Below are 13395 nucleotides of genomic sequence, written 5' to 3' on the forward strand. Positions count from 1 at the left end.
CTCATTTCAGTGTGGAGACACGGTCTGCTTCTTTGCCTTTCATTTGCTTGGTTGTGTTTGTGTATTTGTGTGTGTGCTGAATTATTGCAAAGGTTGCATCCCTGCAAGTAACCACAACCTTTTGTCATCATGACTCCTTTATCAGTTTATCCTGTAAAGCCATCCATTGGTTCTCCATTTCTGACTGCTGGGGCAATGGCAGTGAAGGAGTCTGAACAAATCTGAGTTTTCTTCAAGGGAGGGGGAAGTTGGAATAGGAGATGAGCATTTGCAGTGTCATCAAGCCTCCAGATAAAAAGCAAAAGGCAATGCTGCCCTCCCTTACAAATCCTCTTTGGATCTCACATCTCTCAACGCGTTCATGTTTCTGTTCCATCTGTTTAATGCTCTCCCTTCACTGTGATCATCATTCTTTGAAATGCTTTGCTTTAATGTAAATGTTTTTCATTCACCAAGCCTGGCAGCCCCAGACTCAGCAAACAGGGGGTCAGTGTGAGCTCCCTCCTGGAAAACTGTGTACAGGAAAAACTCCCTGGAGCACGAGAGTCACAGCCATGGGTACCCGGAGCCCGCTGCCCCAGAGCTGCCCTTGTGCAATGGTAGCTCTGGTAGTACTAGACATGTTTGTCATTTCTTTGGACACGACTGTGTTTGTCATTACACTGCACATAAAGAGAGTTTAATTCTGACTGCGACCATTGAATTTCTGCCACTTGATTTATGCTTGTGCTGCTGTTCCATAATTTAAATTGCATTCCTAGTTTCTTTGCTGGAACCCTCTCTGATAATGAGTAGTACAGTTCACTGCAGAGGGAAGCTGAATAGTGAATGGATTACTTGATTGTTCCTCCTCTCACTCAGACCAAGGGGAATGTAATGCGTTCAAAGAAACACTCTTCAGGGAAGAGCTGAGTGTTACTGGGTTTAGCAGGGCTGGCTGGTGGCTGCTCCAGAGCTGCGCCTGGCCACCCGTGGTCAGTAGAGGTGAGGTGTCAGTTGTAGGGATGAATGTTGGCCAGGAGATTGCCTGGAGTGCTTCTAGCAGTGGAAATGAGGACACCTGAGTGTGTGTGAGGTTCATGCCAAAGGGTGATTGTGTGCCCTGACAATGCCAAAGGAGGTCTCCTCTGGCTCCCACACATAAGCACAGCTGGGTCAGGTGCTGCTCCTCACTTAGAAACTGCATGGGAATGTTTGTTGTGGTGTGCACTGGGGCACACAAAGCCTCTGGTCCCAAAACTCTTGAAACTTCTGTGAAGGAGACAGTTAAAAAGTAATCCCGGTGTAAAGAAAGTTCAGGTTTGAGAAGTGAAGCAAAGCAGCGTGGTGACAGAGCTTTGTAAGAAGGCAGAAATAGCCAGGCCTGGCTCCAGTGCCGGATGTGAGCTTTGATGGTGATATTCTGTCTCTGTTACCATTTTTGGTTAACTTCAGCTTAAGGAAGAGCATACAGATCTAAAACCTTTTAACTGCTTTCTGTATGCAGTGTGTAATGTACTTCACACTCGGGAAATGCCTCTGGTGACATGTGTAAACCAATGACTTCCTTTAATCCATAGTCGCCATGCAGGGTACCAGTGCCACAGATCTGCATTCCTTTCAGGGTAAGTTCTCAGCTGACTGGGATATAGGAAGCTGTGGGGCATGTCGGTCACACACCCAGAGTGAGGGATGCTACTGGAAGGGGAAGCTGCTGTCTGGCATGAAATGTAATTGGCTTTGCTGGTCAGCTTGTGCAGATTTGTTTGTAAACTGGGAAGTGTACAAATCGCAGACCATCTGCGCAGAGCAGAGCGCTAATGAACGCCTGGAGCTAGGAAATCCATAAGCTCATTACCACAAAGTTCCAGGTCCTTCCGCAAGTTCCTAACGAGGTTATTCGTCTGAACTGAGATGGGAAGGGGATTTGACTCCAGGGCCCAGCCACCCCTCCTTCAGGTCTGGAAAAGCTATCAAAATAACTCCTATTTATTTAGTCTTTTAACAGAACGTGTTAATTCTGTTTCTATTTTTAATGCTTCGCTTCTGTAGCAGTAGCTTACCATGCCTTAACTATTTCTTTGTAATGTTTCAAGTCAAGAAATGCCTTGGAGATAATTCCTGGGTCTCCTCAGATACATTATGCACAGCAGTTCGTGGTATTTATGTACCTTCACAACAAATCCTAATGCTCTCTGGGGTTTACGGAAACTGGGAATCTGTGACCACTCAGCCCTGTGTGATTCCATCCTTCTGTTTCTCGCTCAAAATAAGTGGAATTAATAATCCTTACTACATGTCACCCACCCTATTACAAAGGTTGGGTGATCGCTGATCACTGTCCAACTGTTTGACATGGGAAGCACTGCATATCCAGAGCAGTAGTTGTAAATAGTTCTTATTTTTTCTCTGTTGACATTTTCTTCCATATTCTTTGACTAAAAATCAGTCACTTTCTAAGTTACCAGCCCACAGCACCTTCCTCTGAGGTGCAGGGATAGGAAGCCAGTGCGGTCGTTGGCTGATTGCACGTGGGCATTGGTCAGGGTTCTCTGCTCCTGCAGTCAAAGCAGATACTTCCCAATCAGATCAATGAGGTTGTTGGCTCAAGGCATCAAGTGCCTGCGTTTGGCTTTACAGGTTTCCAGACATTTCCCTGTTTTGCCTTTCCTTAGGGAAGCCAGAAGGATCCCCTAAGCAGGACAGTGACTGAATCACATCAGTAATTTTATCATCACATCTCAGATTAAACATTAAGGAGGCCGTTACCTACCCCACCAGGGAGAGTGTGATTAATTGCTCTCCTTTTTTCCTACCTTCTTCTTCCTCTCCTTTCCTTCCTTTTTGCTCAGTAGAACAGTAACGGTTCCCTTACAATCCACACCCATACAGCTCTGAACAAGCTCTTTGCCATTTTCTGTTCTTTCATTATTTGCTACGTTGCTATGACCCAGCATTTAATTTGATGTGCTTTGTTAATAAGCTCTAGGGTCTTCACGACAGGAACAGAGGAATAGTTTCTGAGTCTGTGAATGTCTGCCTTCTTGGGAATCCCATCCTAGCTTCACTTTTAATGTTATAATAAAGATCACAATGACATTTATTAATGAAATCACTAAAATACAATTTAGCATTTCCTGCTTCCATCTTTTCGTTTCCTATTTCCTGTTCTTCTCTGCTCCAGGTGGAATGGCTGAAGAACGAGGAGCCCATAGATTCCAACCTGGATGAGAACATTGACACCAGAGCAGATCACAACCTCATCATTCGACAGGCACGCCTCTCTGACTCGGGGAACTACACCTGCATGGCTGCCAACATCGTTGCCAAGAGAAGGAGCATGTCTGCCACGGTCGTGGTGTACGGTCAGTGCGAACGTGCTGGTTACAGAGGAACATAGATGTGTGTGCTGTTAGTGCTGGAGTACTTTGTATTTTTAGCATCCAGTTGGTTCTGAATCAAACGGCTAATTTCAGTTCTGTTGCTCAAGGCTGAGATGCCTCCTGCTCTTAGAGAGATTGGAATTACGAGGGGTTTGTTTGTGATGGATTCCCAGAACTTATGTCAATAATAGCAGTCCTTGCTCCAGATAGTATGAAGATCCAATTATAAACTAAACCACAGAAATAAGCCTCGCCTGTACCAGGAGAGCCTGGAGCACAAGCCTGGGGAGGTACATAAAGGGCTGCCTTAATTGGATCTACTGAATCTAGATATTACTCAGCAAAGGACAGAAGAGCAGAACCAGGGCTTTATTACCTTCCTCTCTCAGGAAGGCAGAGCATTCCTGAATCACCCTTTTTAAAGTCAGGAAGTCTTGTTTACGATTTGAGCAAAGCTTATTTTATGAGAATTGAAATGCCTGCTCTTGCCTGCCTCCCAGGCTCTGTCAGTCATTGCACTTAAACCATAGTACTCTTCCAGAACAAATGCTTGTGTTCTCTGACACCATGGCCTTGATGTGGTTGTGTACTGATGTGCAGCGATGTTCCTCCTGCAGCTTGGCATTTGCCTGTAGAGTAAAAAAACAAACTTCTGCCTTTGAATGACATGATCTGATCAGATGTGTTGGTTGATGGCTCTTAGCCTCCGGCGTGTTGGTGTTTTGCAGTTAATGGAGGCTGGTCATCCTGGACCGAGTGGTCCAACTGCAACGCTCGCTGTGGTCGGGGCTGGCAGAAGCGTTCCCGGACCTGCACCAACCCTGCTCCGCTCAATGGAGGTGCCTTTTGTGAAGGGATGTCTGTACAGAAAATCACCTGCACTTCTCTCTGCCCTGGTGAGATACGCACAGTCTGCTAAGGACTGACCCTGGGTAACGTTCGTGGGAGAGCTGTTTCAGCCTCAAATGCCAGTTGGGCTTAGACGAACCCATCGAGGTCAAAAAGGAAATGGGAAACACTTGCATCCTTGTTTAGACGCAGCTCAGAGCCTGATGTAGGTGTGAGCAGGTCACAAGCAGCTATGGCCTGACATGCCAGGTTTGTCAGTGCTTTAACTTACACTGAAGATAACTAAATAATAACAGGAACTGGTTCAGTAGGAAAATCATGTTAGTGGGGGTGGTACAGGGAAGGGGAGGTGACATTAGGAATGCTAAAGGGAAACGGAGAAACCTAAACTGAGAACTTAGCTGGCAGAAGTTTGCTTTCCATATATATTAACCTTTGGAAGCTGAGCTTGGGCCATACATGGGGCATGGACACCTGGATACTCCATTTCCTTATTTGTTCACCTGAAGCCTCCCTTGTCTGATTCTGGGTTTGGTGTTTCACACATAGAGCTAAAGAAAGTCAGTGGAACTGTGTGCATGTGTATTGTAAGAGACTGTGTTAGTCTGTGGTCACATCATAAATTGTCTGGACTCTGACAAATCTCTCCTGGCTTTTATGAGTTTTTAAATACAACATGTGCTGAACTGGGATTTAAAAACTTCGTATGATATAAACATGTCTCTGTACATCTGACTGTTCTTTGGTTTGATTTGTGCGTGAGAGAGAAAGGGAACTGTGGAAACCCTTCTCATTATCGGACAGGGTCAGAGACAGCTATAAATCAGTCAGCAGAGCAACAGATTGATCCTCTCTCCTGCCCAGGGCGTTAGCCAGAAGTCTGCAGGGCCAGGTCTGCTCTGGTCTTTTTGTAGATGTCACCAACCCTGCTCTGGTAGGAAAATGCACAGCCTCGACGTCAGCCTGGCTTCAGGTAGAATTTGTGCTGAAACTTTAGAAGCCGATGGCCGGGTGCCCAAGGAAATGCTTCCTCCTGCCGTTTTAATTGACTCTGTTTGTAGAATGCTACACATTGGTGCTATTCTAAAAGCTCCCATGCTGCACGCTTGGGGAGGTGCATCCTAATGCTGGATTTTAACATCGCATCTGACCAAACTCTATTTATTTCTCCTCGGAATGAAACTTTACTTGCTGTGACCTGAGGAGAGATAGGAAACAGGTATTCTTGGCAGGACCTTGACTACACCAGCTCCGAACACAGTGATGACACTTGTTTCTCCTTCCTCCCCATTCAGTGGATGGAAGCTGGGAGGTGTGGAGCGAGTGGTCTGTGTGCAGCCCCGAGTGCGAGCACCTGCGGGTTCGGGAATGCATCGCGCCGCCTCCCCGCAACGGGGGCAAATACTGCGAGGGCGTGAGCCAGGAGTCGGAGAACTGCACGGAAGGGCTCTGCATTCAAGGTGAGGAACGGTCGGTGCTGGCTTGGGACTGGGAGGTATGGCCTGAGATGTGTGCTGTGAGCCAGGGAGCGCAGCGTGTGCCACACACCCGTGTCAGCGCAGCGCTCGTGCCTCAAATCCGGCTGTGAAAGAGATGGTTTTCAGGGGGCTGCATGTGTGAAAGTGGATGTCCACACAGCACACACTTCACCTTGAAGTTACGAGTCTGAAAATCCAAATGAAGGCTTTGTGCAATGTGTAACTACAGTCACATGCTGCAGCACATTTCAGTGTCCTGCTCGGCCTCCTACCTCGTCTTGCAAGTGAGCCAGCAAAGCCCCACAACGAATGCTCTTGGTGCAAGAGCTGTTTAAGGTCAAAGTTTATTCCAGTTGTTGCCTTTAACCCAGAAGATAAATAAAAGCAAATCTCCTCCATGGGGAGTTCAGGCATTCAGGATCTACATCTGCATGGCCTGCAGCTTGAGCGAGAGGTGGGTTCCTCAACAGGAAGGCAGAGGGGGATGTCAGCTGGTCCAAACAGTTCAATTCATCACAGGGGGTATGACCCACGGTTGGGGCTGGCTTTTGCTGGCAGATACCAATGTAGTGTTGGCTGTGGGACATGAAGCAGGCTGCCTTCTGAAAAGTGCTGCAGAGGAACATTGAGGTTGAAAGCAGAACTACTTCAGGCCGTAAGGAGGCAGTTGCCAGTTCACCTTCCTCCTCAGAAAGCAGGGTTTAGAAAAGAGGATAAAAATCAAATCCATCCCATGACAGCCCCATCAGTGATTGCACAGATAGTGCAGGAGTATTTATTTTTGCTGTTATTAAATTGGATGCCTACGAAAGAGGGCAAACTGACAACCCCAGAGACATAGTTCTCTGTTTATCCACTGAATAGATTACAACAAAGCAGAGCTTCCAAGCTCCTGCTTTGCTTCAGCTCCCTGTTAAGGACGCCAATAGCAAGCACTAGACACAAGCCCACAGCACCAAGTGGTGTGATAGGTAGTCCGTTGGAATAGTTACAACGTGACAACTAACTTAGTTTTAATAATTACCTGAATTATTAATTACTATTTTCATTGTGTGTCAAATGCTTTGTATAAAATCAAGCTCTTTGCATCAGGGTCTGTCCCTCTGCTTTATGTTTGCACAGCCCCTGGTGCAAAGATTATTGTTAATGAACCACTAACCTGACTAATGGCACTGCAGTAAAAAAGAAAAATGCCCCAACAAGCTGAAATCAATGGAGCCAGCCCAGGATCCACCACTGCCTCTGCACAAGAATTCCAATTCTTCTTTGCTGTGGCATTTAGAATCACTTTATAGATGCAGATTTAAGAACGTGTAACTGGTTTGCACCCCCATGTGCAAACAGAAGTCAGTGGTGCATGTCTGAAAAGAAGTGTCTGGAATAGCAAAGTCTTTCTCTTTCAGCTGCAAATCACTTTTCTACAAATGGGACTTAAAGTGCTCTTAATTGACTTAAAATGTTCTTAATATGCTGTGTGTAAAGAACTTGCTGCCTTTAAATAAATGGATCATTATGGGTAAAAAGATACAAAAAGCCTGTTTGAAAATGGGAGTAAATTTTGCACAGATGGAATCAACCTGTGTCACTGTGGCACACAAAGCTTGTAAAACGCAACTTTGATGTTGAAATGAACTATCAGAATCATTTTACAAAGGATAAGTGGCATAAGTAATAAACCCCACATTTTATGATTTAAATGGAAAGCCATTTAAAATCTAAGCCTACTCGGGGTGCATGTATTGACATCAAAGCAATGCTATTTAAAATTAACACAACTAAATTCTCAGCTTATGCTGAGTATCAGTGGGGGGGATCTGCTGCTGCTGCTGAGTTTTCCCTGCAAAGGTGAGATGGGATTTGGGGAAACTGAACTAACAACAATACTCTGCAATGAATTCAGAGACAAACAGAAAGCAAGATTCTGTCTCTGCTGCAAACACCAGCAATTTTGCACCTAATAGTGGGATCAGAAACTGATCTCCAGGTATTGGGGGGGGGTGGGGGGGTGGATTTCTACTCTGGTATAGTTTGGAGTTGAGCGTGTTGTCAGGATTATCCTTTGTGTAACAGCACTTGTCTGGAACTGAGTGAGCTCTGAGGAGTGAAAGAGGAAGCTAAAGCCCCAGTGACATGAAAGCTGCTGCTGTTGGGTAATGAGTGGAGCTGCCATCAGCTCGGGGCTGTGTGTTCTCTGTGTTCCACCAGCTCCTTTCCTCTGCTGGGGTGGGGGTACCAGGAAGTGTTCAGAGTCTCCCGTTTCTTTCATCTTGCATTGTGCTGCTCTCCCTCCTTTATGGGTCGAGCTGTATGTATCTACTTGTGTCAGAGTATTTTTAGGGCTGTAATTGCTTTCTCAGCTAACAGGAATTGATGCAATTACCCTGTTTTTTAAAAATCCTTTTCTCCTGTTCATCTTCCAGTCTGTGCCTTTTCTGCTCTGCTTTCCATCCCCTGGGGAATTGTGAAGGAAATGCAGTGCTGCGCCACAGAAAACTAATCTCCTGGAGGTTATTTATCAGGCACAACTTGTTAACTTTGTTCCTTTTGTGAGGCAAGAATAGAAATGAAACATTTCTTTGGTTAACAAGTAAGAACTTCAGTGTAAGTAAGGGTGAGAGTGTAAGATGCCAGGAAAGCACAGGGCAGATTGAACTGGCAGAAAAAACACTAATCCCTAGCATGGATTTCCAAGTTTGGAGTCAGTCGGTGAAGAGGAAATAACTTTGGGGTCTCCTCACAGGTACTTGGTCCCTGACAGGAGAGGCTGGGCAGAGCCTGGAGGTGATGCTCTTCCATCCTCAGGAACATCCTGTTCCTCGCTTCGGCATTTGATTTTCTGGATGGATCCAGACAGTCCAGTCTGGAACTGAGGAGCAGCTGAAAGTGCTCTTCTTTCAGGGAATTTCTTCTGGGACTTGTAACAATTGAATAGATAGAAACTTAAATGCAGAGGAAAGGTAGAATTAGTTGGGGATTTGATAGGTAGGAAAGATTGCCGGGCTGGGGGGAAACTGGAGGCTGACCCAATCCAAATCCCCTTCACTCACACGATTCCTGATACCTTACTCATTTCTTGCATATTTGTTCTTTCGTTGTTGATTCCTACCAGTATTCTCCATAGTACACTCTTCCATGGTGGATTTCTCTCTGTCTTGCAGAGGTGAAAGCTTTTTCTTTGCTTAACAGAAGAGAGGGTTTCACAGAGCATTTTGATTTACTTTTATCTGTGCGCTTTAATGTTATGTTTTATAACTTCAAAACCTATTGATTTCTTTTCCCAGTGCCCCCAAAAGAAACAAACAAGTAGGCCATCAGCAGATGAAGTACAAACATGGTTTTTTACTAATGCATCATAAATCACCAGTAATTTTGTTTTCCATTTCTCAGTCAGCCATGATACTGAGTATTGCCAAGAGGCTTTTGGGCCCAGCAGTCCCACCAGGCTTTCTGGGAAATGCATTTCAGTCTCTGCTGTAGGGAGCGCGATGTCAGCAGCATCAAACTGTTTGTTCCTATTGCAGAGCTCAGTGTGACACAGTTCAGTTGGTGTTTATGTCCATCATTTCCAGCAAAGATAAAAACAACCTTAAGAAGGGAAACCCCCTCCCAGCAAACTTTGGCAAAGCCCAAATCCAAGAATCTCTTGGGTTAAGTATTATTAAACTGATCATGTTTTGAGATAGTAAAAATAACAGAAGGTGCCTCATAATCCATTTGCTTTACATTTGGGTGAGATGGTTTAGTGTGAGGTGTCTCTGTCCATGGCAGGGGGTTGGAACTGGATGGTCCTTTCCAACCCTAACTATTCTATGACTCTATGATTCTACATCATCACCCAGCAAAACACTCAACTGAGCATCCTGGACCATGACGTGGTTTCCACTAAGGCACAGCATTGCAGTAACGGTGGTTGTGCTGATAACCCACCCCTGAGGAAGCCAGTCCCTGATCCTTCATCCAAAACCATCAAAAGAGAAACCGGGGAACAACTCAGTCAAAGGGAATTTCCTTACAACTCAAATATAATTGCATATGCGTAGTAGCATATTCATCTCTGTGTTCTTTATATACACATATAGATGCCATTATTATATATTAAATTATAGCTGCCATCTTTAGATACATAAATGTGAATATATTGTACATGTTTATATTTTATAAATTACTTGTTTAATTGTCCATTACCTTTCCATCTGTCAAACACATAAAGAAATAATCAATTCTTAATGTTCTTTGCCACATGAGCTGCTTCAAAGCATTGAATTTCCTTACTGCTATATAATATTCTGAATCAAAGCACCCAGTAAAACTAACAAAGAGTTGAAATAACCAAGGGAGAAACAACTGCAAAGAAACAGCCTGAAAGAAAGAGATTTAGAAACAAAAGAAAGGGGGGGGAAAATGAAGGGAAAGCTGTGGACAACATAAAATATTCACATTGTGAGCAAACAAGGAGACGATGTTTCATGTCTAGAGCTACACAGAAGCGATAGTGGAAACAGATATGCTCCATGTAAATTTATTAAGTGCAACTTTCTCTCTCTCTCTCTCTCTCTCAGATAAAAAACCTCTTCATGAAATAAAATCCCAAAGTAAGTTATTTTTTTTTCTCTTGTAAATATGATTTTTCTCATCTTCTCTGCCATTCTGTTTGCTCAGGAGCTGAATAAAGCTGAAGGTTGTGTGAAAGGCTTTCATAGCTACTGACAGCATCTTCTTAGCAACTTTGTGGTGGTAGTTTTAGCCTGAAAATAGTCATTTGTGTCTGAGTGGGAGCTCTTTCTGCGTCGTGCATGGCTTGATGCTGGCCTCTTGCGGGTCTGTAATTAGAAAATGAGAAATTAATACAGGGGTTTGTGCTTTCTTGGTTCCACCACTGGCTCTGAACTTGTTCAGCCCCTTTCAGCGTTTATCAGCTGGTGAAGGGACTTTATCTGCATTGCCCTATAGACAGTTCTCATTTACATGCTGCTGGGGCTTCTCTCCTGCACTTTTTGTTTCTGAGTCTTAGACTGATTTCAGTGGAATTCTAGTTCAGAGCAGCACACTTGGAGTGAACTGACTGAAGGATACGATTTCATCCAACCCACAGTCAGCCTCTGTGCACAGAACAGTGCTTTGTTCTGTCATAAACCCTGGGCAAAGTTTGCAGGATTTCTGACTGTTTAATTTCCAGAAAAAAAAACCATCACTGAATTCTGGCAAATGGATTTCTCAACACATTTTTGGCCTCATTCCTTTCAAGGTCTTAAATCGACAATCCACCTGTACTGAGAAGTAACACATGCAGTTGTTTGCATTGTCTGAGGTGGGTCCAGCTCCTGGAGCGTAAGAGGTGTTTGAACTGAGCTTAGGAATTGCTGTGGTTTTATCTGCACAGTTCCCATTTAATTAGAGAGTCTTGAAAGAGTATCAGTCCAATCACTTTATTTTCTGATTTATTACAGAAGTAACTTCAGTGGAATTGATTTTCTCATGTAAGAAGCCAGGAGAATTAACGGGTTTGGTTGTAGCTGTGGGGTTAGAGCCATAGAACAGCTTGTTGCTGTTCAGCAGAACAGGACCTTGGTTTAAGAGTGCATGAACTGATGCAAAATCAAAGTCAATTATGAGGATCACTGAGAAACAAACTGTTTTACTAAGTAGCCTCTTGCACAGCTCTCTGGCTTTTGCTCCTTGTTCTCAAGAACTGACTGTGTGAGGGAGCGGGAACCACAATGAGGGACAGGGAAGCAGGGCAGGGTGGGAAGCTGGAAAACCCTTCCCGTTCTTATAGCAAACTCTAATGGCAAACAGGGGATGTATGCCCTGCATAGCTCCTGAAAGCACTTATTGTAAATGAGATAATTTAATCAATTACGTTTCCTAATGTACTAAACCAAATGTTTCATTTTCTGCTCCTGCACATCTTAAATTATCTTCAGGTGCTTTATGAAACTTAATCATAGTTAATAGAAACTTCATTACCATCAAATGTGCTTTCAATAAATGTTGTGTAACAGTGTCAGGAGGTGGAGTGAAATATAGGCTACAATTACCACCGACATGTATCGTGGCACTGGAGTGGCTGAACTCGCGGTGCTCCAGCAGCGTCCCTCCGCCGCTGGCCGGGAGGATGCGCTTCATTACACAGTAATTGGTTGACTAGAAATGTTTTCTTTTCTAGTTTGTTTGGTTTTCACTTTGGTCCCTTCTGGGAACAAATGAAAGCAGAAAATGAGCCCGTTCCCCAGTTTGCCATGCTTTGCTTTTGTCTTTAATGTCTGCTCTCCCGCAGAAGGAATTAGCCATTAGATAAGAGAGGAAGGTTGAAGAGATTTGGAATAGCTCTTCCGAGTCTTCTGTGAAATGGAACAATGCCCATTTTATTAAAGATAAGAAAATTCAATCAGAATAATTGTAAGATTTTTTTATAATAACATCCTGTATAGAAAATTATGGAGCTGAAGCTTAGGGATACTTCACAGTGTTCACTAAAAGCAACATTCTCTCCAGAAAGGTTTTGAGTCAAGACTGTTCTCATGTTGAAAGTTCTGTTCTTGTTCTCAGCTTTAACCTGTGTGTGGTTATAAAAGTATGAAACTTAAATTGCCTGACGTCTGAATCAATTGAACAGAAGCAGCCAAGCTATTTATGTAGATTTAGAGTAATAACTTGCACTTACTCACAGGTGAGAACTTGAGGTGTGTTTTATATGCTGGTTCTGATGGCAAGAGATCAATTTTCTACCTGTTGCCATTATGGTGGCAGTAATTTTTTACTGATAGGTTATTTCTGCATGTTTCAGGCTTTATAATTTAGTACCCCACGAAGGTAGAAAAGGCAATTCAAATTTTCAGTACTTTTCTGTTTTAAAGTAATGATCAAAATGAAGGGCTTAAAGAGGCTTTATGGTAAAATAACCACCAGCTCTCAGTGGTTCTGTAGGAAGAAGACTCTCCCACCACATCACATCCCTTCTCTTGGCTTATTCATTGTACTAAATACCCACAAAAATGAAGCCAGCAATAGAGTTTGCAACAACAAAATAGCTTGGGGATAGAAAACTGGAAGAAATAGAAACACAGTCAGTTTCTGTACTTTTTTTATCTGCACCTGATTGTAGATGATAAACCAGAGGTAAACCAGTATGTGATTGCAGTGGACTGGGATTCAGGTTGGCCTGGTTTGATGTGCGGGATTTCTAGCCCTCCCTTAGGACCCTGTCTTTCTGCATCTCCTTTTCCTGTCTGGTGTAAGGGAATATGGGCATCTCCCGCTGTTAGTCCCATACAATTGCCTTGCCAGCTAACAGCTTCCTTTCTGCAATGTCCACCTCTCTGGGATTCTTTCCAACCTTTTACTTTGGGGCAGATGTAATGTTCTAAGTGGGTTAGAGCTGTTACACCTGGCAGAAGTCTTCCCCCAGATACTACCTGAGTTCAGTAGTTGGCTATTTATTATTTCTGTCCATTGTGGTTTATTTACTGATACTGAGGAGTCTGGATTTCCTGGTTACTTCTGTTACTAATAAATGCACTTTGTGTACCAAGTGCTTCACACTAGACAGCAGAAGCACCACATACGGGATAAGAGATGATGTATAGGGTTAATCCAGGTTCCTCTCCTCCTCTAAACCAGAGTTTGGCATTAAGGGAACTATCTAAGACAAGTAATGCCAACTAATTTAATTTCATGGTACGTGGTCCCAAATCCCAGAAGATCTC

General features: G+C 43.8%; 1 protein-coding gene across 4 annotated transcripts in view; it reads left to right on the forward strand.

The window, feature by feature from the left end:
* Positions 1 to 13395, forward strand: part of UNC5D (unc-5 netrin receptor D) — a 133173-nt gene that overhangs the window by 100688 nt on the left and 19090 nt on the right. For 2 of the 4 annotated variants that reach the window (XM_062621005.1, XM_062621003.1), the window contains exons 5-8: positions 3164 to 3344; positions 4091 to 4258; positions 5507 to 5671; positions 10249 to 10281. In XM_062621005.1, the coding sequence (XP_062476989.1) occupies positions 3164 to 3344; positions 4091 to 4258; positions 5507 to 5671; positions 10249 to 10281 (547 nt within the window). The remainder of the gene's footprint in view (positions 1 to 3163; positions 3345 to 4090; positions 4259 to 5506; positions 5672 to 10248; positions 10282 to 13395) is intronic. The other 2 variants (XM_062621004.1, XM_062621006.1) reach the window with 1 other exon arrangement.

Source organism: Pezoporus occidentalis, unplaced genomic scaffold, assembly GCF_034315485.1.
Source record: "Pezoporus occidentalis ecotype Australia unplaced genomic scaffold, CSIRO_AGI_Poc_V1 ctg226, whole genome shotgun sequence".
NCBI classification, from domain to species: domain Eukaryota; kingdom Metazoa; phylum Chordata; class Aves; order Psittaciformes; family Psittacidae; genus Pezoporus; species Pezoporus occidentalis.